Here is a 25,850-nt window from a genome sequence, read left to right as displayed (position 1 = left end):
CAATGATTTGTGTTTGGATAATATATATTAAAAAAATAATTTTTTGAGAGAACATTGTTTGAATATTTTCAATAAAAAATGTTTAGCGCGCGCGCGTATGTATATATATATATATATATATATATATATATATATATATATATATATATATATATAATTAAAATTTAGCCAATATGTATAACATTCTAACTTTTGAAATAAAAACACATCTCTTATAAAAAAATTAAAATTAGATAAAAAAAATATTTTTTAATATGATTTGTCACACTATTAAAGGTATGAATATCATGATAAATTAGATAAAATGCATTCAAATTCAAAATTAAATCAATATAACAAGACTTTTTAACTATATTTTTTGAATCAACAAATAAAATATAAACGCATGCAGTGTATTAATGTTAGGTTAAATTAGTTAAAATTCATGTAAAATTGATTTTGGTAGAAGTAAAAACTACTTTTATTTACTTCAATTCTATCATAATTTTTTTTTTGCAGTAGACAATTAGAAGATGTCTTATAAAAAATAACAAATAATAAATTAAAAAATTTCTTATATAAATAAAGAGAAAAGTCCAAAATTCGTGAAAAGGGATTAAAACAATTTATTTGTCATCTATATTGTATTTTAACAAATATTAATTTAACATTATTTGTCATCAATATAAATTATTTTTTGTAAATATTTAAATAAAATTTACTAGCATGTATTTTATAAATTAAAAATTATAACATATAAATTTGTAGATTATAAACTTACGACACAAGTTACTAAACTAGTTAAAAAAAATTGTTTAAATTTTAAAATTAAAAAATGAAAATGAATTCACTTAATAAAATAGTTCGTATGATAATTTAAAAATATGTTATCATATTTATTATTGATAAAAAAAATAATTAAGTATTGATTAAAATAAGTAAGGAAATTAAAATTTCTTTTAAATACATGTCTAGTTGTTAATGATTTTAATTTAATGTATCTACTAATAAAATAAAAAATGCACGTGACTACATAAAAAAGAAAATAAATATCAGTCTACCTTTTGAGAATGAGGATTTAAAAAAAAAAACTCAGAGGTGGACAATAATAATTACAATGGCCCTTTCACTTAATTAATTATAACAAAGTTTGTTGAGTTAATGAGTTTTAGTGACATCTTTGGGATGCCTTTTGTTTTTGGACTGACGCATATTTAATCAACCAATACAATAGTCAATGGCCGGCAAATATTTATTATTTGTTCAGAAGTAAAAATAAATAAAAAAACATATTAGTGCAATATCAATAAGAAAGTACCAAAAATATAACATTTAAAATAATTATTAGAAAATCAATAATACGACAATGTAATTTTTTTATAAAAGTAGATTTAAATATACTAATAGTAAAATAAATATACTTTTATACTATGATTTTTTTTAATTTGGAGAGTGAAATTTTTTTCTTTTTCCATTCTCTTGACTAGATTTTCTTAGAATCTAGACATTTTTTTTTATCTTCTCTCTTTAGGAAATACATTTCACAAGCTATTCTTATTACTAGTAAAAAATAAAATGTTCAATCATCTCAGTTTTTTTTTTTTTGTTTTCTAATTACTGTAATTAAAATTTTTGACTGTTTGTCGAGATCTTGACTCTAAAATATTTCACAAGTTTTGATTATTTTGGTACTTAAACACACTTAAAATCATATTTGCCTATTAAAATATGTATTTTGTAGGAATTAAATTTAAGTTTGTTTTCATAAACTGTTATCAATTAAGTTACATGTATCGAGTTCCATTTTTTTTTTATCTTTACTTGTTTATTTTTATTAACCACTCATATTTTTCTTAAAAAATATTATACTACGACTTAAACTAATCATTATAAATTTAAAATATAATATATTTGTTATAATTTTAATTATAATATATTTTAAAATTTTAAAAATAAATATATAAATTATAGTTATATATAAATAAATATTTTTCCTTTGTACAATACAAATTATAAAATACAAATTAAATTCTTATCTCTCAATAACTTGTGTGATGGTAGTATTATATTATTCACTATAAAATAATCTTTCTGTTTAATTTTATAAAAACCACGTTTAAATGTAAGTGAGAATCCCAAAATTTCTTCTTCTACTATTTTTCCTCTTCATTCACATGAAAGGTAGAATCTTTTTTTCCCCTTTTCATTGGAATACTTAGTTGGTGCCCAAAAATTCCAAAAGAAAATACATTTTCCACATAAAGAAGTTGTCAAAGTCCTTTGTTATTTCGGTTTGAAATGGCTCCCACATAGCACAATCTCAAAAGGTGCCCCTCTTGATCCATTCAACGTCTCAATTCAAACGACGCCTATAATAAATAAACAAACAATTAAAATAATAATTAAATTAAATAAACAAACAGAACAAGAGAGAGGGCATCACCAAAGAACACGTTCACTCTCGATTTTGCCTTGCAAACTGCGATTTCTCTGCAGTTTCTTCTACCCTCCAACTCTGACCTTTCTTTACGCGATTTTGGCTTTCATCAACTTCTTATTGAAATCCTTCCTCAGTCTTCTCCCATTTTCCAGAGTTCTTAAAAATTGATGCTTCCTTACAAGTCTTTCTGAGCATTCCGTTTCCTTCCTCCAGGTACCATCTTGCTTTCTCTTTTACAAGTTTCGATTTTGATGATTCCGCTGTTGAGAGAAGCCCTTTAATCCATCTGGGTGTTCCCAGAATTTTGTTTTCTTGTGATTCCCTCTATCATTGGAAATTTTGTGTTTCTTGATCTTTCTACAGGCTTATGAAAAATGCTACTTCATTTTTTATCGGGAATTTTTGTACTTTTTTTTCCTTTTTAGTTTCTTTCAGGGTCCTTGTCATTGGTTGGTGATTCCGTTTTCTTTAAGTTGCTTTACACTTGATCGCTTTTGTCCCTTTTTCTTGGCCCTTTTTATTAACATGTAGTTTTTGTCAATTTATGATGCATATGGTTTTCTTGATAAAATTAATGCTTTTGTGACAAGTGGATTAAGAATTTGATATTTGGGTTTCTTTTGCTTGTTGTGGTACATTTATAGTGACTGAATAGCACTGGCTTGTCTTTGCAGGGAAAAGTTAGCGTGTCTTTAGGTCACAGGATTTTGAGAGATTTACTTTTTAATCTGCCTCTGAATCAATTCTGCAAGAAGATATATAATGTTTGGTTCAAAGAAATCTCCTTTGAAGGTTGCTAAACCTAGCTCCGTTGAGTCTTGGACGAATCCATTTGATTCTAATGATGAGGGAATGGATACCAAAAAGTATAGTTCCTCTAGAAAGACTTCTTCGGAGCGTGCACTTACTACACTGGGAGTTAACACCAACCCCTTTGATGATGGCACTGATGCCAATAAGAAATCTTCATCAACTTTGTATGGCTTTCAATCTGCCAACTGGAACAAGTATAAGAATGATTTCCGTGATTCTGGTGGACTAGAGAATCAATCGGTTCAAGAATTGGAGAGTTATGCTGTTTACAAGGCTGAAGAAACTACAAATTCAGTCACAAATTGTTTGAAGATAGCAGAGAACATAAGAGAGGAGGCTACCCAGACACTAGTCACCCTTCATCAACAGGGTGAACAAATTACCAGGAGTCACCATGTTGCTGCTGACATCGATCATGATCTAACTCGGGTATCAATCTTGTTAATTGATACACTTTTTCAGTGTTCGTATATGGGTGGCTTCTTCATGTTGTTTTACCTTTGTGAAAATATTATGTTGTTTCAAAACATCGTCATTTTGTCATGAAACCCTTTTGAATTCAAATCAGTATTCTGCTCTAAAACTGACTAAATTTGACTATTGCTTCTTCCAGGGAGAAAAGCTCTTGGGAAGCCTTGGTGGCCTCTTCTCCAAAACTTGGAAACCAAAGAAGACACGTGCAATAACCGGCCCTGTTATTGTTGGAGGTTAATATCTTCTCTGCATATGTTTTCTTTTATAATTTTAATTTTTTTGGGTTGTATCATTGGCATAATCTCATGGCAAATAACATCTCTGAAACTATAGTTTTTAACTTAACTGTATGCCTTTGTGTGATCCATATAGCCGATCCCATCTAGTGGGATAAGGCTTTATTGTTGTTGTTATTGTTGTAATGTTGGCATAATGTGTTTCGTGATATGCAGATGATCCAGTCAGGAGAAAGGGTAATCACTTGGAGCAAAGAGAGAAGTTGGGGCTGACTTCTGCACCCAAAGGGCAGTCCAAGCTACGGTCCCCACCTCAAGAACCAACAAATGCATTTGAAAAAGTTGAGGTTCGTATCAACAACTAGTAGGTGAAAGATTAAATTGTTAGTGTGTCATTTACAATACCAGTTTTGTCACAGTGTCTTCCTGATTTTGATGTGATTAATAAGTGCTAGTGACTTTTTACTATAGTTTCATCTCTAATGACCAGATCACTAATTTACAAGGTTGCAACAAACCTGTTTTTATTTACAATCATTAACAATTTTGCAAACTTTATCTTCATCCTTTTCTCACTATCCAGCAGACTCTAGTCATTGTTTTATTATTAATATTGAATTCAGCTACTAAATAAAATGTCCTGAAACAGGTTGAGAAAAATAAGCAAGATGATGCACTATCAGATTTAAGTGATCTGTTGGGAGAGCTTAAAGGCATGGCTGTTGACATGGGATCCGAGATTGAGAGGTTAGTCAATTGCATTGTATTGTAATCATGTTCGTTGCTTCTCTAGTGATTCATGAATACAAGATTTTAATGTACTTATAATTATAAAACAAGGTTTTATAGTTTATCTATAAATTTGAAGGCCATTATTAATAGTTATTTGTGTAAATGTTGCACTTGCAGGCATAACAAAGCCCTGAATCATCTCTATGATGATGTGGATGAGTTGAATTTCCGAGTGATAGGTGCTAACCAACGTGGACGTCGTTTGCTCGGAAAATAAGATTGATTGATTTCATCGTTGTGTTTTTCTCTTTGTATCCATCATCTGGTTTAATGAAGACAATCTTTTCATTTAGTTTACACTTGTGTTGCATTATATATAAAATATGCAACAGATTAAACTTGTCTTGGTGTCATACTACATAATTCAATTTGTTCATTTATCTTGCTGGTTTTATAAGTAGAGCCTCTATCAAGCAAATTGGGTGTCCATCATTGAACTGTATCTCTGTGATTGCGAAAGTGCTGAATGATTAATACACAGTTTAATTTTTATATATTGACGGGATAAAAATTTATAATGTTAAAAATTTTGAGGACGAATTAGAAATACCTTTAGATATGATTTTTAATGATTATAATGATGATAGAAGTCAACAATTTTATGTATATAGCAATTAACAATTATGTATACGATAATTCATGATTGATAACAAGTTGTATATATATATTGTATTTTTTTTCTTGAAAATAATTGTCACTTGATATTTTTTTTAAAAAAAGGCGTTGCTTATGCCTTTAAAATATTTTATTGATTAAATTAATTATTTGGTCCTTATAATTTCATGATTTTTCTTTTAGTTTCTATAGTTTACATTTTAATTCTCTTTTAGTCCCTAAAGTTTAAAAATGTTCTTTTTAGTCCCTGGAGTTTAAAAGTGTTCTTTTTAGTCTTTGTATTTTAATTCTCTTTTGGTCTCTATAGTTTGAAAGTGATATTTTTAGTTCTTATAATTTGTATTTTAATTATCTTTTAGTTCTTATTATGAAAATAAAATATAAAAATAATTAGTTACAAATTAGTTATAAATTATCAATTATTTTTTATTATAAATTATCTTATCATATATTAGTTACTAATTACTTGTTAATATTTTTGTAGTTAATTATAATTGATAATATTATTCATATTTTGGTGCTAAGGACTAAAATGGAATTAAAATATAAAGTATAGAAACTAAAAAAATCACTTTCAAACTATAGGAACTTAAATAGAATTAAAATACAGATTATAAAGACTAAAAAAATCACTTTCAAAACTATAGGAATTAAAAAAAAATTTAAAATGTAAACTGTAGGGACTAAAAAAACCACTTTCAAACTATAGAGATCAAATGAGTAATTTAACCTATTTTATTTTTAAATTTTGATTCCTTGAGGACAGAATCAATTGAATAAGGTCATTTATAAAAAATATATATATTTTTTCAATACGTATCATTGAGGTTTTTCCACCACAAAAGCGACAATGCAGTAATTATATCACAACCTTGTTTTGGAATGCAAAATTGACTTTATAATGAAATATTTTACATTCAAAAAAAATTAAAATATTTTCAGAGCCATAGCTCATAACATGGTTCTGAAGGGTTTTCTGTGTTTCCAAACAAGCTATCCATTTAAATTAACTAGAAATGAATTATGGAAAACTATAATTTATTAAATGGATTTAGTTAATGAATTGATATAGGGTTCACAGTAATTAACTAGCCTGTAATGATAAATCTTAACTGTTTTGAAGGCATTTGAATCAAGAGAAATGGTAAGGATATATTTTTTAACATACTCTTTTAATATATTATTTTATTATTAGTTGAAATTATTTGAAAAATCCAATCTATTTAATAAATATCACTTATATTTTGTAACTTTTACAAATTTCAGTCAGTAATAAAAGGCACTATACTTTAATTAATGATTAGAAAGTGCTAAATTATATAAATTTAGCTGTAATTCCATCAATATTATTATTATTTCCCAATAAAAATTAACATTTCATTTCAGGATCATTGCCAATTTTATTTACGGGTATAAAAACAATGGAAAAGAAACATCCATTCTGATTAGTAAAACATTACCAGTGATACTGTATTTAAATCATGTATAATAAAATTAAGTGGTTGCAATTTTGCAAGGACTTCAGGAGAAGTTTTAATCATTTGAGCTAACAAAGTATAATCATGCTTCTAGCAAGTGTCTTTCATATTAAATTATTGCAAAGGTGGTCACAACTTTGCTGTGGATACAAATATATTAGCCAATTAAATACAATTTCAATGGCAGAGCTCACATTCCCTTAAGTCCTAATACCTAGTCTACAAGATTCAAGGAGCCTTTCGGTTAAAGTTTTCTGTGTTCAGCACAAGCCGGAGCATCAAAGTTGGGGAATACAATAAAAGCAATGGATAAAGGAGCCAAGTGTATTGGAGAATGTACATTATTGAGTAGTGGATCCAATGTTGGAATTTCTCCATCATTTGTCAACTCTAGAGGAATACCATTCAGCAACATGGTTTGGCTTCTAAGGTAATCATCTTTTGGAGTTAATTGGTACTCCTCCCTGAATGTGACATCTGATCCTTTTGTTCCAATCCAAGAAAATGCCCTCTTGAGATGACTAAAGAATGAGTTTTCTGTATGGATGCTTTTAGCATTTTCATTTCCTCCATTGCTCACAGGCACCCGGTCATGAACCGTGAGTGTGAAATGAGTCTGATTGCTTAAATTGATCAGCAGTAATGTTATACCATCCTGTATAATGAAATTAAAAGAATTATGGCTGTGTATTTAACCATTTTATGGGTGTAATGCTGTTTGTATTTTATCCTCCCATCTTAATGCATATGTAATGACAACATGCATGCACCTAATTCAAAGATACTAATGAATGGATCAGGTGTGAAACTTCCAACATGGCCCAACAAGTATGGTAATATTCAATTCATTGATGTTTAATATCACCTTGGTTCTCTTTTGAATCAAGCTAGAATTCATTCTAGCATAAACATTTTGCCTAATGATTATGCTTATGATCAAATATATATATATATCAAACGTCACTATGTTTATATGGTGTTGTATCAATTTAAAATTTTAGAAGTTGGTAAGCAAACATCAGATACAGAAGAACGAATCTTAAACTAATGTTCCTTTGCTTGGTTTATCTTATAATAAGATGATAGAGCACTTACTCTGCCTTTTGAACAATGGGCATAAGTGCGTAAAGATGGTGAAAAAACATCACTACTAGCTGCAAGAACAGTCTTCCCCATTAGCTGACGCCACAAAAGTGCACTGCTCAAAAACAACACCAGGACCTAGATTAGAAGATATGTTAAGCAATATATTTATAACCCTTTAGAAAAACAAATATTTTCTTTTTCTCTTCATTTTACATTTTTCAATTGACACTTGCCTGTAGTAGTCAGGATTTGGAATGAAAGTAGTGGTATTGAGAAGACCATAGTTTCCTCCAATTAAAGTCTGCCTGCAATAAACCTTAGTGTTGTATCTAGATGCTATTCCAAGTTGATCTAAGTACCTGAAATGTAAGTCACCTAAATTTTAGAACTTATAGATTACTTTTAATGATATTTTTTGTCAAAACAAAATATTATACTTCTTATTTCATCACTTAAAGAGGAATAGAAAATAATGTAAGGAAGAACCAATATTACCAAAAGCTATTCACAAATGTGTTAGAAATTGAACGACCACCACTGTTGAATGCTCCGCCAGCTTCACCTACCCATGCAGAAGACCAAGGGCCATATTTTTGAATGGTTTCTGAAAGATTGCTAAAAATTGATTCTATCTTGCTCAAGTTCTCAGGATCTAGAATCTTCCTATCAAGATGCTCATCACTACCTGTAAAAGAGAAATTAACTTAATACACTAACCAGAAAGGATAGACAACATCATTTTCCCTACAAGTAAACGCAATATATATCAGTTGGCAGTATGTTTCTCAACTTGTGGAAAAGTTAGAAAATTAGAAAGATAATCACAAATTACATAGAGACCAGACAAAACTACTTAAAAAAAATTAGAAAAGTAACCCAAGAAGGATTAGAATACAACACTTTCCATATGACTGCTTTCTTTCACATTCATTATCTAGTTATGTTAGAATGTAAAATATTCTCTAAGATTGACTATAGTAGAAAGAATTAGGTAAGTGACAGGCAAACCTGGGCCCAAATTATACACGTGATGAGTCAGCACATTGACAATGCCTGGACCTGTAACCTGAAGAAGCTTATCAAACCACTCCTTATTATAGAATCCTCCGGGTGCTACAAGGGAAGGTTTGAACGTGGAGTTTTTGTATAATGTGTGTAAAATTTCTTTAAGCTTTATCAAGTCTTTCCCATACTGTGCAGCACCAACACTAGCCCCAATGCCCTTCCCACTCAACTCATTACCTGTGGCAACACAGGCAAGAATAAGATTCAATGAAACAAAATTGAACATAACAAATAGTTTTGTCTTCAATCCTACCAAATTCCCATGAATCAATTTTGTACCCCTTTGAAATAGTGTAACTGATAAAATCTTTGGCATTGGATGGGTCCCAGTCTCCTCCCCAAACAGTATGACTAATCTGATGCCTCCCACGGAGTGCATTCAAACCAAATGTCACAAGGGCCCTGCAAGTGTCAAACTACAACTAAGTTACTCCACAGATAGAATGTCAAGTCACTCATACACACACGCGCGCACTGAAGCAAAAAAACAAAGCAAAACTACTCATTCAAAAGGCATGTGAACAAAACTCAGATCCTTTAAAATGTTCACGAGAGTTTTTATTGTGCAGGTTAATGAAGTGTAACTCTAATTTTAATTGCAGAACACCAAAAGCACTTATAGTACTAAATTTTTATCCTTATGAAAATCTATAGCAAGCAACTCTTTAGCAAATAAATCTATTGCAGACTTACAGTACCCTAGATAAGAGATATAATTCTATTCTTCTCGTTTTTGCTTCAGAAGGAAGGAAAAGGGGTAGGGAGGTGGTGAAGAAAACAACAATCTCAATGCTAAAGTTCTCACCCTGTCTCATCGAAAAAATGATTCAGCTCATCCCACCTTTTCATTTGTAAACATCCCTTTGAAAATCCAAACAATCCACCTTTCATCTTTTGAAATGGATGACAAGGGGACTTCAAACTTCCAACCTCATACAGCACTTGGTCTTGCAAAGAACCTCCAACTCTTATCCTCAAAGGCTTGAGAGCTATCAAGCAAACCATTTATGGAAAGAATGACATCACGCTTGAAGTAAATATTCCAAAAATGATACTATCATTAAAAAATTATGTAGCATTAGGAAGGCGCAAAACAGTAGAATGCCATCAGAGTGACTGATTTTCTACATCATATACAGACCTTGGATTGCCTTGGCAAAGAAAGGATGAGACAAGTCCTGAAAAACCAATCCACATTGAATAATGACTAAAACTGCTTCAAAGCTTTCTAGTGTTCAAAATGAGAGATAGGGGATGGGAAGAGTAATACATATATTCTCTACTTATTTCACGTTGTATACAAATAAGTGCGAAAATACTCACCAAATTTACAGCAGATGAATCCCCCCAGGGGCAATAGTTGTAATCACACTTATCATGAGGCCACCAATCAATAGTAGCACAGATGAAGTTATCATCAGTTTCAGCAATTGCTTGAATTCCATCTACTAGAACTGAACCATGTTCAACATCTTGAGATAAAGTCATTCGAAGAGAAGCCAGAAAGAGAAACAAGCCGAGGTGGATTCCCATGAGTGAATCAATTACAACAGCATCCAAGTCCAATTAACTACAGTAAAAAAAGGAAAAAAAATGTTAGGTTGCATTTGGTCTTTTTCCATTTCATTTCCAGATAATTTGTATCCACTAATAATTATAAAACCATCACCTTGTTTCCATTTCATTTTTTGTTTTCATGATTGGTGAAAGAAATGATAAAAACAAGTGACATTTTTGTAATTATAAGTCAAACAAATACAAACATTCTCTAACTTATAAACAGATCTTTTTTTTTTGTGAACTTACAGACAGATCTTCTGAAACTACATAATTGCAATTTTCTGTATCTAACAGCTGTTTCAAGATAAGCTTTTTAATTGAAGTACTGGAGCCTAATGATTAGCCCGTGGGTAAAACCACAAAAGCAAACAAACAAATCATTCACCAAAAAAAAAAGAGAGAACAATTTTGTGATTCTCCAATATTCATAAAAAAATAGAACCGGTAAAGATGAATTCAAACTTTAGTCAAGAACCACTAATTCGTTTATTTTAAACTATATAGTATATCCAATATTGTTTATTTTATGACTATTCTTATTTTTATAATAACAAGGAAATCGTAAATCACAATGCAGATCTAAGAACTCTTAAGCAATAGCCTATTAGATCTAAATACAACATCACAACATAACAAACAAGAAAAACTGGTTTCCCCAAGGCAAGACGAGCCCAGAAGAAAAAAATCAAACTTGAAGAACACCCAGATAAAAAGAACAGTGGAATATCACAAAACATAAATTACAAGACCAACCTGAACCTTGTTTTCAATGTTTTGAACTTTCAATACACCACAGCCTTTAAGGAGAAAAGTGAAGCTCAAGTGTGAAGCATGAGGCGTGAAAACTGAAAACAGACAATACTAATAGTAATGTGTCATATAACTGCCAAAAAAGGAGCACTTTCCTTGCCTCGTACTGCCCTCGAGAGGAAAGGAAAGGTTTATGATGGCGAAGGTGCCATGAAGAAGGACAACATTGTCGTGATGTTAGTTAGTTGGATAGGTTTGACTCAGATGGGTGGTGGCACAACTCACATGCACTGCAACATTTAATTATTTTTTTAGCTGTAAGGGTTTTATCATGAGGTAATTGTTGCCTCCAAATTTAGGTGTGGTTGTGGTAGAGTGGTTGTTGAAGGTATGCATCGTTTTTGGAAAGCAAACAACTCAGCTAACGGTGCAAGCAACTATCAATTCTTTCCCTCTTCTTTTAATTTGGACTAGGAAAAAAAATGTACAATTATTATATATGTTTTGTGATAGAAAAAAAAATCAAAAAGAAAATTTGTCCATTTGCTGAAATTGCAAGTAGTCTCTAGCTTCTCTAGCTTCTCTGTCTTTGTCTTGACTTTGTGGAAAAGCTATACCTTCTTCCACCACGTCCATATTCCACCACATCCATATTCCACCACATTACATGGGAAGATTTTTATTTTTATTTTTATTTTTATTTTTGTTTTTTATGTTAATTTATTCATTGTTGGCATTTGGTGCCTGGAAGAATTTGAATTTGTAGGATTGGGTTTAATAGCTGGCAATTGACTGAATGCGTATGAGATGGGATTCGTTTTTTGTTTATTTTTCAAAAGTGAATTGAAGTGTCAATTGGATTTAGATTTTTGGTTGAACTTTGTTCAACAAATATGTGGTTATGTTACTGTTGTAATTTCGTGCAATTGAAGAATATGTATGTCATATATTTACAAGTTTAGGTAAACTAATTGTACACTGTAAAAAAAAGGTAAGCTAATTGTAGAAATTAAAAGGCTTAATTATTATTTTGTTATTAAAATTATTTTAAATTGTTTAATTTGGTTCCAAAATTTTAAAAAGTTTAATTTAATCCTTAAATTCTTAAGAATGAATCAATTTGATTTTCAAATTTTTAAAATGTTCAATTTGATTATCAAATTCTTAAAAATGAATAAATTTAATCTCCAAATTTTAAGAACAAATTAAATCATTTAAAATAATTTTTAGAGATAAATTGATTCACTTTTTAAAAACTTAAAGATTAAATTAAACCTTTAAAAATTTAAGGACCATCTTAATTTATTTTTAAGAACTTGAAGATGAAATTAATTTTTTTAAAAATTTAGAAACCAATTGAACAATATGAAAATGAAATAAAATATACATCTTCACACTCTACTTTAATTAAAAAAATGTTAAAAACAATTAAACAAAAAATACTTTCTTTGCTGTTTGTAGGTCTAGAAGCATGTTCTTTCCATGTGTGATCATATTAGTAAACGTTCATATTTAGAACCGAATTAAGGTCAACATCTTTTTCTTTGATTTAGGACGTCATCGTTTGTCTTGTCAATGACAATAAAATATTTAAATCTGTCAAAATTTCAATAAATATAACTTTGTTTGATTTTTATTGTTTGAGTTTTTCTTCTAGCATCCCCAATAATATCAATTAGCACCCTTTTCCTATGTAAATAAGCCTAATTTAAAATATATTTTTTACATTTTGGATTGGATTTTCCACAGTAGATGGTGTTGGTTGATATTATTGGGATGCAGGAGGCTTTAACATTATTGTTTTTGGTTTTAAAGGCCCAAAAATGTCAACTTTATTTTATTTTATTATTTTTTTAATTTGTAGAAATTAAATATGAATATCAAAAAAATTTTAAAAAATTATATATATTATTTAATCAATTGAATTAGATTTTTTAATTTATTTTATTAATTAGTATTTAAACTTTTATCCGTGTAACGAACAAACTGTACATTTAATTTTACATGATTAACTAACGCATTGTAAATATATAATACTAATGAGGTGTGAATATCTATTCCATAGTTTATTAATGATTAACTAACGCATTGTAAATATATAATACTAATGAGATGTGAATATATAATGCTATATTGGATCAATCCTTAATGCTTGGTAGAATCCATTTCTACCATCCATGATGTTTCTTATAGCAAGTGTTGACAATAAGAGAAGATCCACAAGTAGCTTGACACCATTATAATCTTAACGTGAAATTTGGTAAAGAAGATTAACAAAGGAAGAAAGTGAAGCAAAAACATTATAACTCGATCTAACTTGAGGTCTTCTTAGCAGATTCATGCAATTGACCACGCTAACCTACATAGACCTCAACCTATATAGGTGATTCTCAACCCTTTCAAGTTAAAAAGTTAGAAGAAAATATTACAGACATCTTGTCTGTTAGGATTAGGGTGTCTCCCTATTCTATTATTTTTTTTAATCATATAAAAATTTGTATTAAACTATACTAAAAATATAAAAATAGTTTATGTTTGGTCCTGATAAAAACTTTTCAAATTCATGTTTTTTTTTTTTTTATCATCGTTAATATAACCGGAAAAAGAAATCTATTTCAAGGTAAAGTATCTGCAGTGCACCGACCCAAGCAACCAAAGAAAATAAAAAAGGAAAGAGAAAACGCTCTGCAATGCATGCTGTTCTTCAACACAACTCACCTATAAACCTCCTTCCCTCCTTTTCAACTCTTTCTCTTCACTCTTTTTCCAATTTATCTTCAAAACCCTAACCAACACCGTACAATCCCCCCTCTGATTCCACTCTCTGTTTTCTCTTCCTTTCGTCTTTTCACTCTCATTTCTTTCTAGGAATCGCTTTCCCCACACTCTTGTTTAGATACAGTATTTCAGTTTAGCTTTGAAAATAGTTCCCAATCGACACTCCTCGCTGTGCTTCAATGATTCTCGATTTCAATAGTGTCGTATTGTATCATCCCCATGGGAATTTTGATGGAATATTGTTAACTTCTTACACGTGAATCACTTATTGCATTGGTCGTTTCGTGATGGACGATAATGAAGTAGTTGATGATCAGAACTCAGGATGGTTCCAAGTCAAAAAGGTTTTTATTTTTAACTCCGTTGATGTATTCTATTATGACATGACATTTTGATTTGTACTTGATGAAAGAGATGAGAGATACAATTGAACACACGCCAATGAAGGATGTAGAATTAGTTTATAGTTATTTACTAATTCATTCGTTCACAATGTATGGATCAGTCTTTTAGTATCCAAATATTTGCTTTAATCATTAATCCTGGTCTGTAATTTGGTTGTGCTAATTCTTATATATCATATCCTTCTTTGGTTATGTTTGGGCATTGCATTACAGTTTTTTTTTTCTTTTTCTCCGTGGTTTGTTATACAAGTGTTTCTTACATGCTCTAAATTTGCTGTTTTTTTCTTATCTAGAAGCACAGAAATACTTCGAAATTCTCTTTGCAGAGCTGGGTGGGGGGATTGTCGGGGACAAATGCCTCTAACTCTCTTCACACTCAGCACTCCATGACTAAAACTGTTGACAATTCACATAGCCAGCAGAAAACTCATCTTTCAAGGTCAGGGGAGAATTTTTCACAGAACCCTGTCCCTGGGAGTGTTGCGAGTTCTATTTCTGAATCAAATGAAAATGAGGGCACACACTGTCTTAATACTGGTGTAGTTAGACATAATACTGAAAGTCAGAAATCGTCTACATTACTTACTATGGATTCTCAAGGTAAACATGAAGAAGTTAGGAAATTATACCAAACTGTTAAGCCTGACTTAGCCCAGAAAACAAGATGGGGTGATTTAGAGGAGGGAGGCTTGGCACTGCCCCATGAAAACTTGATTGGAGTTGGAATCAAGTTTGGTAGTATTGGAGATTATAGTTTACTTAGCTGTAGAAAGAATGGGAATATTCCCGATCCTTGTGATTCATATCATCCTCAAGAAAAAAACTTGACAACAACTACTATTGATGCAGAGGCTGTTTCTGATCAGATCCCTTCGATGAGATGTGAAGACAACAAGCTTGGGGAGAATGGTAAAGATGTTAAGAACATATCTTTGGAACATTTGAACATTCAAGAAACAAATGGGGAAATAATTGGTCCAGAAGATGATATATTACATTGTGTTAAGAAAAATGATGAAGTGAATAAAACAACGACTAATAGTGCCATTAACAATGATATTTTGTCTTCTAAAGATGCTACAGTGGTTGCAAATCAAGTGCATGTCTCTATCAATGTGTTAAGTGATATAAAAGTTTCTGAAGTGCCAGAACAAAAGGGCAGCTTAAGTGAAGCAGTTACTGCCCAGGGCACTGAGTCACAAGTGCCTGAAATTGTCAATGGTTCTGTGGCTTCTGCTGACGTGGTTAGGGGTCCACAGGATGGTAATGCCGAAAATGTTGTTCCAACCTCTCATAATACGAGTTCTCTTGAAGAAGGTGATTCCAATGAAAGCAAAGAAAGGTTTAGGCAGAGGCTTTGGTGCTTTCTGTTTGAGAATCTTAATAGGTCTGTAGATGAACTTTATCTTCTTTGTGAACTAGAATGTGATTTGGAGCAGATGAAGGAGGCAATTCTTGTTCTTGAGGAGTCTGCATCTGATTTTAGAGAGCTAATAACTAGAGTTGAGGAATTTGAAAAGGTTAAAAAATCTTCTCAAACAATTGATGGAGGTCCTGTTATCTTGAAGAGTGATCACCGTCGGCCACATGCTCTCTCATGGGAGGTATGCTTGATTACATATTGTTGCTATTAGTCTGCTTTCTTCCATGGTTAGGTTGATATTTTGTGGTTCCAAGATACTGCATCGTGAATTTTATATGTTGTGCCTGACAACCGTGGATCATCTTCCAAAGAAAATAAATTTTATTCACTAATAATGAATTTAACTTTTGGTAAGTGATGTATATATTTTTCCCGTGTCTTGTTAAGAAAATGTATATGATAACTTGATAGGTTGTTCAATCCTTAGAATGGATGAACACCAAAGATAATTACACCTGTTACCATTGAATGCAAGGGACAATGTCAGTGTAATTTGCATGTGCATTTATGCAGAGTGGGGAATCATTATTCACTAAATGACATTTTATATACACCGTCTATTTTCATTTCCTTCTTAGGTTTCTTTGATTGAATGTGATTATGTCATAATTTGATACAGAAGTCTTAATATGTATCTGTTACTCTGCATAAATATGCATCAGTTTGGATGATTGTATGTATATCTGGAGTTTCTGCTTTGTCTGATGAGTATAGAGATGTTAGGATCAAATGAACTAAGTGTAAACTTACTCACCTAACACTGCTACAAGATCTCACCCACCATTGGATATTATTTGTGTATTTTACTTTTATAACTTATGCATGATGAATTTCGTGTCATCCCAACTGGATTCACATAACCATCTGGCATTATTAAGCATCATTTTAGTTTAGACTAACGCTCATTGGTTTATCTTTGTGTCTTGGACTTGGAGAAAGATATAAATGAAACATAACATTTAAGCATGCAATCACTTATGGTCTATACCTGTTTGCTTGCTTGATTTCTGATTTTGAAGATGGTGGTGCATAAACTTCACAAATTAGATTATGAGTGTTACTTGTTAGAGATCTGTACGATCTGGTTTTCTTTTGCTTAAGAGGTTTAGATGCTCTTTATTGATTCTAGGTCCGAAGGATGACAACTTCACCGCATAGGGCAGATATACTATCTTCATCTCTTGAGGCTTTTAGAAAGATTCAACAAGAGCGTGCTAGCTTGCAATCAGGTACCACAGAAAATGCCATGTCTAAATGTGTGACTTCTGAATCTATTGGCAATACGAACAAATCGAGGGTCAATGATGGAACAGATGTTGCCAAATATTCGGTGACAAAGTCAAGAAAGCAAGTTGGATCTTCAGATGCGAAGCAAGGGAACCTGAATGGAAAAAAGCGTAATATTGAAGGGGGGAAACCCTTTGACTCAATCACAGGGCAAAATATATGTAACCCACCAGAAAGCATATTAACTTCAGAAGGTAAGTTATCTAAATTATCTCCATTGGAGAATTCTTCTGCTTCTGCCACCACCAAGGGCAAAAGAGATCAACTTGGACTTGGATCTGACAAGACACTTTATAAGAAAGATAAAGCACCAACAGAAGTTGTTAATGAGAAAAACCCCAGATCCACAGATAATCTTAGGAGGCAAATGCCACTGCCTGAAAAAGATAAGGAGAAAAGGAGTTCTGCTCCAGGAAAGTCTTTGAATGCTTGGAAGGAGAAAAGGAACTGGGAGGACATACTTTCATCTCCATTTCGTATCTCTTCCCGCCTGCCATATTCACCAAGCCTGAGCCGAAAAAGTGCTGAACGTGTACGTACTCTGCATGATAAACTAATGTCTCCTGACAAAAAGAAGAAAACAACTTCAGACTTAAAAAGGGAAGCAGAAGAAAAGCATGCTCGTGCTATGAGAATCAGAAGTGAGTTAGAGAATGAGAGAGTCCAAAAGCTTCAACGTACATCACAAAAGTTAAATCGTGTTAACGAATGGCATGCTGATCGTCATATGAAGTTACGAGAGGGCATGTATGCCCGCCATCAACGCAGTGAATCTCGTCATGAAGCTTTTCTAGCTCAAGTGGCGAAGAGAGCTGGTGATGAAAGTAGCAAGGTAAATGAGGTTCGGTTTATTACTTCCTTAAATGAAGAAAATAAGAAATTGATGTTGCGTCAGAAACTTCACGAATCAGAGTTGAGGAGAGCCGAAAAGCTTCAAGTGCTAAAATCTAAGCAAAAGGAGGATTTGGCAAGAGAAGAAGCTGTTCTAGAGCGTCGAAAACTCATTGAGGCTGAAAAGTTACAGCGTCTTGCTGAGATTCAGCGTAGAAAGGAGGAGGCTCAAGTCAGACGGGAAGAGGAAAGAAAAGCATCAAGTGCGGCACGGGAAGCAAGAGCTATTGAACAGCTTCGAAGAAAGGAAGAAAGAGCCAAAGCACAACAAGAGGAAGCTGAACTTTTGGCCCAAAAATTGGCAGAGAGACTTAATGAAAGTGAACAACGCCGTAAGATTTACCTGGAACAAATTCGGGAGAGAGCAAATTTGAGGGATCAATCATCCCCTTTGCTGCGTCGATCAATAAATAAAGAGGGGCAAGGTAGATCTACACCTACAAACAGCAGTGATGATTCTCAAACAAACATTGTTTCTGGCATTGGTTCTAGTCTTGGAATTGGCAATGTCACATTGCAACACTCAATAAAGAGAAGAATTAAGAGAATTCGACAAAGGCTTATGGCTTTAAAGTATGAGTTTCTTGAGCCCCCTCTTGGTGGTGAAAGTGCTAGCCTGGGATATAGAGTAGCAGTGGGTGCTGCTAGGGCAAAAGTTGGCCGGTGGCTTCAAGAACTTCAAAGACTTAGGCAAGCAAGAAAAGAAGGGGCCACAAGTATCGGGCTAATAATTTCTGAAATGATCAAGGTATTATTTTTTTGTTCACTGGAAATTATATCTTTCTCGTAGGGATACTAGTTTTTAACATGTTTCGAAGTTAAGAATTTTGCTCTGTGGGATAAAATTTTGTATTCCTTGATTTTTTGTCCCTGCACTTCCGACTTCTGAATCTAAGTGCTAATTAAAATAGCACTTCTTGGAGTTGGAGAGCTCTTATTTAATTTGTGAATAAATATTTATCTGGAAAAACTAGTGATTCCTGCTGTTGTATTCGTATGAGACTTCGAGTTATTGCTGAGCTTTTCTTTGTCCTTTTCTGGTTGATGCTTGCATATGGTCTTTGTTTTTGTTTTATCAGAAATATAAATCACTAACTTTTATGGACAATCGTCCAACCAATCCTTTTTCCTAACTAGTTGTTTAACCAAAAGTTCCTTTTTCTAAGAATTATTTACAGTGTAAATGTATGCATTTCCCCTTCATAATTTATGGATAGTAGTCTTTTGATTTTTAAATTGCTTTAGTTAATTTTTTAAAGTGCCTGTTTTCCTTTATTTATTAACTTTTGTTTTCTAGTATTTGGAGGGAAAGGATCCTGAGTTACAAGCATCTCGTCAAGCTGGACTACTTGATTTTATTGCTTCCGCCTTGCCTGCATCTCACACATCAAAACCTGAAGCTTGCCAGGTTATGTTGCACTTGTTAAAACTTCTGAGAGTTGTGCTATCTACACCTGCAAATAGAAGTTATTTCCTTGCACAGAATCTTTTGCCTCCAATCATCCCAATGCTTTCAGCAGCTCTTGAGAATTATATAAAAATTGCAGCATCTTTAAGTATTCCTGGCAACATCAGTTTGCCACCAAGTAAAGCATCAGTTGAGAACTTTGAATCAATTTCTGAAATATTAAATAATTTTCTGTGGACTGTTACTGCTATTTTTGGTCATATAAACTCGGAAGAAAGACAACTTCAGATGCGAGATGGCTTGTTGGAGTTGCTGATTTCCTATCAAGTGATTCACCGATTAAGAGATCTTTTTGCACTTCATGATAGGCCACAGATGGAAGGGTCTGCATTTCCTGCCCCTATTCTCTTAAGCATACAACTTTTGGTGGTTTTGACCTCCATATCAGGAAGATTGAGTTATATTGGCTGGGGATCTTCCCCTGTGGCAATGGAGCAGGAAATTGTTAGTGAAAGGGCTAAGTTTGCAGATTCTGCACATTTTGTAGTGAATAACTCCTGGGAAAATTACAACCCCTTATCAGTGACCAATGGAAGTTCAGTTGTGCATTTACCTGATGTTCCTGAGGACAGACCATTGGATGAAATGATTAAGGTGAACAAGAGTGATGAATCTATTTCTATTGGGAAAGATTGTGAATTGGAGCATGATAGTTCTGTTAAATTGAAAAATGATGATATGGAAAAGATAGATGATCTAGATGAATCCAAGAAAAATCAGAATGGGGATATTACTAATTTGTCTGTTCTCCAAAAGGATGAGAAACATACAGTGGTAAATATTACAGTACAGAAAAATGAAAGAATTTCAAACTTTGCTCAGCCAATAGTATTTCTTCTTTCAGCTATTTCTGAAACAGGACTTGTCAGTCTCCCTTCTCTTTTGACTGCTGTTCTTCTGCAGGCAAACAATAGATCATCCTCTGAACAGGTAACTTTTCTGCAATCTGCAAATTCATTCACACGTTGTATTTTTTTTTTAAGATCTTTAATGTGAAAACTCAATAGATTTCTGATATTGCCATTAATTAAACAAGTTTTCTTTGTTTTTCTTGGGGCAATTACTCAGAGGTCTATGTTCACAATGCAAGATAGTTGTCATTTATCCACCTAACCATATCACATTAAACCAATGCGTTCTTTGTATTTTTGGGAAAATTTGGTCATTTACTATTTGTTGCATGTCTAATTATTTCCTTCATTTGCTTGTCTTCCTGTGATAAATAAATAAGTAATTATTAATATTTTTCTTGTGTTATATATCTAAGTTGAATAACTTCATTTTCTTCTAGGCTTCATATATCCTTCCATCTAATTTTGAAGAGGTGGCAGCCGGAGTACTGAAGGTGCTGAACAATGTGGCTCTTTTGGATCTTGTATTTTTGCAGCAAATGCTGGTTAGTTTGCTGATTCCCCTTGTAATAATTTCTATTAAAGCAGCTGTATATTAAATTAAGAATGCTTATAGTTTTGATTTTGTATGATTAATGATTATCTTTACTTTCTATCTCTTTTTCCTGGTACTGATTCTTGCTGATATGTTCCTATTTTCCTTATGCTGTTTTACTTCCAGGCTAGGCCAGATCTGAAAATGGAAATTTTCCATTTGATGGGCTTCCTTCTTTCTCATTGTGCCAGCAAGTGGAAAGCTCCTAATGATCAGGTGAATCTCCAACAACTCGAAAAATCTTAAATAATGCTTGATTGATAAAATACTTATCTTGGCCTTGCTAAACCCGGCTTGCCTAACTCTTTAAGACATTCTAAAAGGAAATATCTTTGACCTCACATTAGTGTTGGTGGAGAGTGACAACATGACAAGTATAGCTCATTTCATTTGTGTTCATAAGTGGAAGCTCCCCTAACCAAAATGAGTAAACCATACTAAGCTACAGAGATTCGATAAAACTACACTAGTGTATACTTGGATGAGCTTGGCAAAATTGATTTTGAAGTGATGTTTAAATGTTCTTATTATAAAATCAAGTTAAGAGTAAAACTCAGTATAGTATTTTGATCTAACGTAAAAGCTACTCAAAATTGCTTCAACTTAAAATCAATTTTGAACTCTTCTCCAATGTGAAACTAGACATGCACTAATCCTGACCTGACTAATTCCCCCTTGGTATTTGGATGTGCTTTTAATAGTTTAATCAATGCGTCCGGGATACAATGCCACAATCTGCATTTTTTTTTCAGGTTGGTTCACTTGTGCTTGAATCTCTATCTCTTCTTGGTCACTTTGCATTGTTTCATCCTGGAAATCAAGCTGTCCTTCGATGGGGCAAGAGTCCCACCATCCTCCACAAGGTCTGAAACTAAAATTTAAGAAATTTTGGTTTATTTGTTTTATTTATATAGATAATCTAATATTCATCTGTAAGAGAACAGGTTTGCGATCTGCCATTCGTTTTCTTCAGTGACCCAGAGTTGATGCCAATCTTGGCTGGCACGTTAGTTGCTGTATGCTACGGGTGTGAGCAGAACAAGTTTGTAGTTCAGCAAGAACTGAGTGTTGACATGCTACTTTCCTTGCTAAGGTCTTGCAGAAATGCTGCGCCTGCAACCCAGCTTAATTCCACCTTGGACAATTCCACAACAGACGAATCTGGTGAATGTAATCAATTAGGTACTGAAATTAAAAAGCCTCAAGTGGACTTTCCTGTAAAAAATAGCCGTTCCAATGGCAAAGGCACTCGGGCTTCCTCGGGAAAGAGTGGTGCTTCGGGAAATAACATAAAAAATTGCAGAATAAGAAGCCAACGGGACGGGAAAATAACCAAGAATTCTGAAGAAGTGGCTCCTAAGCACGGCGAGCCTTCAAATTTAATGTTGCACTGTAGATTTCCTCCCAGCTTCATCGATAAAGTAGAGCAGTTTTTTTCAGCGGAAATTGCTAACGGGGTTGATGAACTCTGAGGTTAAACATTGTGAACTCATTTTGATTGGTGGATCTTCACGCGTTAACTGAATATGTTTCTTTATACACACTGCTAATAAAGCCACACGAGCATCCCAAAAGCTGACGTCTCTGAAGATTAACCTGTCCGAGTTTTACACCTATGCTCGTATCAATGCCAAAAATATTTTACTTTCTGCGGAGTAATATATTTCGTAGTTTGAGACTTCGAGTTGAGCATTTTTTTAATATATAAACGATAGAAAAGTGGCTGTTGATAATAGCCACCGTTAATTACCACTGCTGTAATTACAGCCATTGATATGGTTTGGGGTGTAACAACCTCAGCAATCAATTTGTCTTATTGATTTCAAACCTAAATTCTGAATTATCTTTTTATAAAGTGAATTTAACGACGCATTTATGAAAACACTTGCGATAGTTTTTACTATATGAAAAGAAAAATGAGTAAAGGGGTTACGAGCTAGCTTGTTCCATGCAACTTGATTTATTTACAAGGTAATCCGTGTAAACGTGCACTATACCCTTCCATTAGGAGGAAAAAAGGAATAGTTGCAGTTTACGGGCGAAGTTTCTGTTCTGATTTCTGATCATCTACAATACCAAGAAGACTGAAAAGTTGTCTTTATAGCTAGAAAGCAACCATGCAGCTTAAAATGCTAAAAAGTTAGTTGACGATAGAGGTTTTTGTGCATGTGGGTGTAGTTTAAAGAGAGGGTACTTTGCATCCTCTGGAGGCTGCTTGTAAAGCCTATTTTGCTTTGCTTGTCTGCATGCTGCTCTACGCATAAGGCCAGCTCTCTGTTCATCTTTACACAATCAAACGGGTTGGAAACTAGAGAAGTTCAAGACAGAGAAGTCTACACAGATTTCAATTTCAAGGAATGGAAAATAGACTCCACCAAAGAAGGTAACTTGGTTTCCTAACTGCAACTTGTGATGCCATTTGTTGTTCATCTTATTTTCTATTTCTGTATGCTGCAATTTTGTTTAGAACTTTTTCTTACAGCAACTTGGTTGTGAACCGTTTCACTTAGAAAGCATCATTTTTGGTTTCTTGCCAATTATATCACTGACTAATGACCAAAAATTGCTGGTCTCTATTTTAGAGTGTCATTTTCTGATTCACGTCCAACAAAACATCATGGGTCCAGTGGCAGTAGAAATGACAAGGCTTGGAACTGGCTCCCAAGGATAACTTCTCATGATGACTATATAAGAGATGATGAGTACATAACTTCAGTTGCAGCTACAGCATTTGCCATTCATTCTCTAGAAGAAGCGGAGTTACGTGACTTGCCAAAAATGAGAGAGCGTTCCAAATCTTCAAGGTCTCAAACTATGAGAAGAGAAGAGAATGACATACCAAAGCGGCCAAGTTATGGTAATTATAACATTTCCAAAGAACATTTATAATTATATACCCAATAAGTTATGTCTGTGGACTATGGTCAAGTTTCACTACTAGCCGTTATGAAGAAGTGCTATATTATGTGTGCCAGGGGAAACTTCCATGAAAAGGTCATTTGGACAAGAACCTGGGACCAAAGAAAGTGCTTTTCCTGTTAGACGTCCAAGTGGTATATCACCTCCAACTCCAAGGTCTTTATCTCCAGCACTAGGGTATCAGAGGCAGCAGCAAGGGATTCCATTGCAACACAAAAATGCCAAAACCAGACCAGAAACTTGGGAAAAGGCCATGATAAAAATGATTCAAAAGCAGTAATGCTAATTGCTTGTGCAGATTATTCAACATATATTTTTTTTCTGTTAAATGTGAATCTGGATTTAGTTTCCTCTCATCATCATTGTTGGCAAAACTTTTCAGGTATGAGAAAATGAAGTCCAAGATTTTTTCCTGGGAGTTTGTGAAAATGATTCAGGCCAAAGTCCAGGTGGGAGGGGAAGAAGATTTTCCTCAACTTTTGGAGTTTTATTATATTTTAAATTTGTGAACATAATCTCATTGGTGCCATCTACAGAGAGCAATGGAAATGCAAAATTACCAGAATAAGCTAGCAAGGGAAGATAGGGTAGCGCAGGGAGCTGGAGCAGGGTTAGAAGACAGAAGAAGAAAAGAGTCCGAGGCGAGAAAGAAATCAAACAAAAATCGAAAAACAAGCAAGGACCTTGTGGAATGTTTGTGCTTCAATTCTTAATAGGATAGCGTTGCACTCAAGAGTCTGACATGGAAATAAAACAGCTATCAGCTAGTAAATGTAATTCTGTTCAAATTATTTCTTCTACTCACAGCTCAAACTGTTTTTATTGATAAATGATGTCCTATTTAAAATTGTTAGCAATAATAACCATAATTCTAAACAGAGTATGACACACAGATAATAAGGTTTTACAAGTGTGTCTAAGTTCTCAAGAACATGTTTCTATTATTCATATTTGACAGACAAATAGAGTTACATAAGTTTTTTAAAGAAAAAACAGGTTCTGTTGCACTCCGCTCCGCTCCAGGATCTATCCACCCATAGAATGAGCCATGTACAACAGTAATGCTTGCATGATAAACGAAAGATTCACCTGATCAATTAGTTTTCAAGGGCATTGAAGTCATCACGTGCATCATGATATGCTATTTATTTATTCATTTTTGCCACCACTATATATTATATTACCACATTCCTATTATATCATCTTATCTAAGATTTCTTTATACCTGCAAGCATTGTATTCATAATAAAACAACCAAACTGACTGGTTATTCAGAGGACGTTTACGGGAGATCGCACGTATCCGCAGATAATAAAAAAAATCATGCATTATCCATATAAACATTTTATAATTACAATCACAATTTATTTTGTTATTTTAATATTCTCTAGTTCCCATGTAGTGGTATTATTGCTAGCATATTAGCAAATTTTGCTAGTAATAATATCATGGGTGCATTTGACACACAAGGAGAAAGAACTAGAAAGAGGAGCTCCTCAATGATGTGACTTGCAAAGTTCCCATAATATGCCGATTAAGAAATTGAAACAAAATCACAAAAATTACAAATCCCTTGAAATATGTAAATAAGCCTTCTCTTTTAACGAAAATTGCGTTGCATTATCATTATGAGTAAAAGAGAAAGAGGGTCGATGATGATTTTTTTTTTTTGAAAAAATAATAATTGTTTACTTTAAAGTAACTGTATTTGTACATCACTTTGAACAAGTTTTTATACAATGAATAATACAACTTTTTACTTTGATATCAAATTTGAATCTAAAACATTAAGAACACGAATATTGCTTTTCCTGTGAACTCTCTGCACTTTCTTTTTTCTTATAGTTGGATTCTTTTTAAGTTGCAATGAAAATTTGTTTTTTCTTTGTTTCTTTTGATCTTTTTGAATGCGTAGGTCATAGTAATAATAAGTAAGGACAAGACTT

The 25,850-nt window shown here is 32.9% G+C and overlaps 4 protein-coding genes across 6 annotated transcripts; 3 read left to right on the top strand and 1 right to left on the bottom strand.

The window, feature by feature from the left end:
• Positions 1 to 2,388: 2,388 nt before the first annotated feature.
• LOC114394265 (SNAP25 homologous protein SNAP33-like) lies at positions 2,389 to 5,228 on the top strand. Its single transcript, XM_028355945.1, has 6 exons — positions 2,389 to 2,632; positions 3,094 to 3,661; positions 3,846 to 3,939; positions 4,159 to 4,289; positions 4,592 to 4,689; positions 4,852 to 5,228. The coding sequence occupies exons 2-6, from the start codon at positions 3,182 to 3,184 to the stop codon at positions 4,949 to 4,951; spliced, it is 903 nt and encodes a 300-aa protein (XP_028211746.1). The 5' UTR covers positions 2,389 to 2,632; positions 3,094 to 3,181; the 3' UTR covers positions 4,952 to 5,228.
• Positions 5,229 to 6,896: 1,668 nt separating this feature from the next.
• Positions 6,897 to 11,702, bottom strand: LOC114394259 (heparanase-like protein 1). Of its 3 annotated transcripts, none has more exons than XM_028355936.1 (10): positions 11,298 to 11,702; positions 10,302 to 10,548; positions 10,120 to 10,156; positions 9,784 to 9,967; positions 9,232 to 9,380; positions 8,922 to 9,155; positions 8,409 to 8,598; positions 8,147 to 8,272; positions 7,923 to 8,025; positions 6,897 to 7,482 (listed from the first exon to the last, which is right to left on the bottom strand). In XM_028355936.1, exons 2-10 carry the CDS (start codon positions 10,509 to 10,511, stop codon positions 7,072 to 7,074), a joined length of 1,644 nt encoding a protein of 547 aa, XP_028211737.1. In that variant the 5' UTR covers positions 10,512 to 10,548; positions 11,298 to 11,702; the 3' UTR covers positions 6,897 to 7,071. The 3 variants fall into 3 exon arrangements, with proteins under 3 accessions (XP_028211737.1, XP_028211736.1, XP_028211738.1); XM_028355935.1 differs by having other exon boundaries at positions 11,292 to 11,701; XM_028355937.1 differs by lacking the exon at positions 11,298 to 11,702 and having other exon boundaries at positions 9,784 to 10,032; positions 10,302 to 10,406.
• A 2,210-nt stretch (positions 11,703 to 13,912) lies between these two features.
• LOC114392129 lies at positions 13,913 to 24,710 on the top strand. Its single transcript, XM_028353165.1, has 12 exons — positions 13,913 to 14,410; positions 14,764 to 16,074; positions 17,023 to 18,819; positions 19,369 to 20,469; positions 20,831 to 20,935; positions 21,112 to 21,201; positions 21,738 to 21,848; positions 21,930 to 23,368; positions 23,568 to 23,842; positions 23,961 to 24,180; positions 24,287 to 24,353; positions 24,441 to 24,710. Exons 1-8 carry the CDS (start codon positions 14,354 to 14,356, stop codon positions 22,455 to 22,457), a joined length of 5,100 nt encoding a protein of 1,699 aa, XP_028208966.1. The 5' UTR covers positions 13,913 to 14,353; the 3' UTR covers positions 22,458 to 23,368; positions 23,568 to 23,842; positions 23,961 to 24,180; positions 24,287 to 24,353; positions 24,441 to 24,710.
• LOC114393513 lies at positions 23,343 to 24,944 on the top strand. The gene is made up of 6 exons (XM_028354867.1): positions 23,343 to 23,368; positions 23,568 to 23,842; positions 23,961 to 24,180; positions 24,287 to 24,353; positions 24,441 to 24,514; positions 24,863 to 24,944. The coding sequence occupies exons 1-6, from the start codon at positions 23,343 to 23,345 to the stop codon at positions 24,942 to 24,944; spliced, it is 744 nt and encodes a 247-aa protein (XP_028210668.1).
• Positions 24,945 to 25,850: the final 906 nt, after the last annotated feature.

Source organism: Glycine soja, chromosome 17 (assembly GCF_004193775.1).
Source record: "Glycine soja cultivar W05 chromosome 17, ASM419377v2, whole genome shotgun sequence".
NCBI lineage: Eukaryota > Viridiplantae > Streptophyta > Magnoliopsida > Fabales > Fabaceae > Glycine > Glycine soja.
The sequence above is the reverse complement of the archived record's forward strand: the minus strand, read 5'-3'. Positions and strand labels throughout refer to the sequence as shown.

Bases quoted from the DNA above. Each gene is read 5' to 3' on its own strand.
- LOC114394259 (XM_028355936.1), bottom strand. From the start codon at position 10,511: ATGGGAATCCACCTCGGCTTGTTTCTCTTTCTGGCTTCTCTTCGAATG. The intron at 9,381-9,783 runs GTGAGAACTTTA...TGACACTTGCAG, and splicing joins CATTTTTTCGATGAGACAGG to GGCCCTTGTGACATTTGGTT. The intron at 8,599-8,921 runs GTTTGCCTGTCA...TCTCTTTTACAG, and splicing joins CGTGTATAATTTGGGCCCAG to GTAGTGATGAGCATCTTGAT.
- LOC114392129 (XM_028353165.1), top strand. From the start codon at position 14,354: ATGGACGATAATGAAGTAGTTGATGATCAGAACTCAGGATGGTTCCAA. The intron at 18,820-19,368 runs GTATTATTTTTT...TTTGTTTTCTAG, and splicing joins TAATTTCTGAAATGATCAAG to TATTTGGAGGGAAAGGATCC. The intron at 20,470-20,830 runs GTAACTTTTCTG...ATTTTCTTCTAG, and splicing joins ATAGATCATCCTCTGAACAG to GCTTCATATATCCTTCCATC.
- LOC114394265 (XM_028355945.1), top strand. From the start codon at position 3,182: ATGTTTGGTTCAAAGAAATCTCCTTTGAAGGTTGCTAAACCTAGCTCC. The intron at 3,662-3,845 runs GTATCAATCTTG...TGCTTCTTCCAG, and splicing joins TCGATCATGATCTAACTCGG to GGAGAAAAGCTCTTGGGAAG. The intron at 4,690-4,851 runs GTTAGTCAATTG...TTGCACTTGCAG, and splicing joins ATGGGATCCGAGATTGAGAG to GCATAACAAAGCCCTGAATC.
- LOC114393513 (XM_028354867.1), top strand. From the start codon at position 23,343: ATGGAAAATAGACTCCACCAAAGAAG. The intron at 24,181-24,286 runs GTAATGCTAATT...AAAACTTTTCAG, and splicing joins ATAAAAATGATTCAAAAGCA to GTATGAGAAAATGAAGTCCA. The intron at 24,354-24,440 runs GTGGGAGGGGAA...TGCCATCTACAG, and splicing joins TGATTCAGGCCAAAGTCCAG to AGAGCAATGGAAATGCAAAA.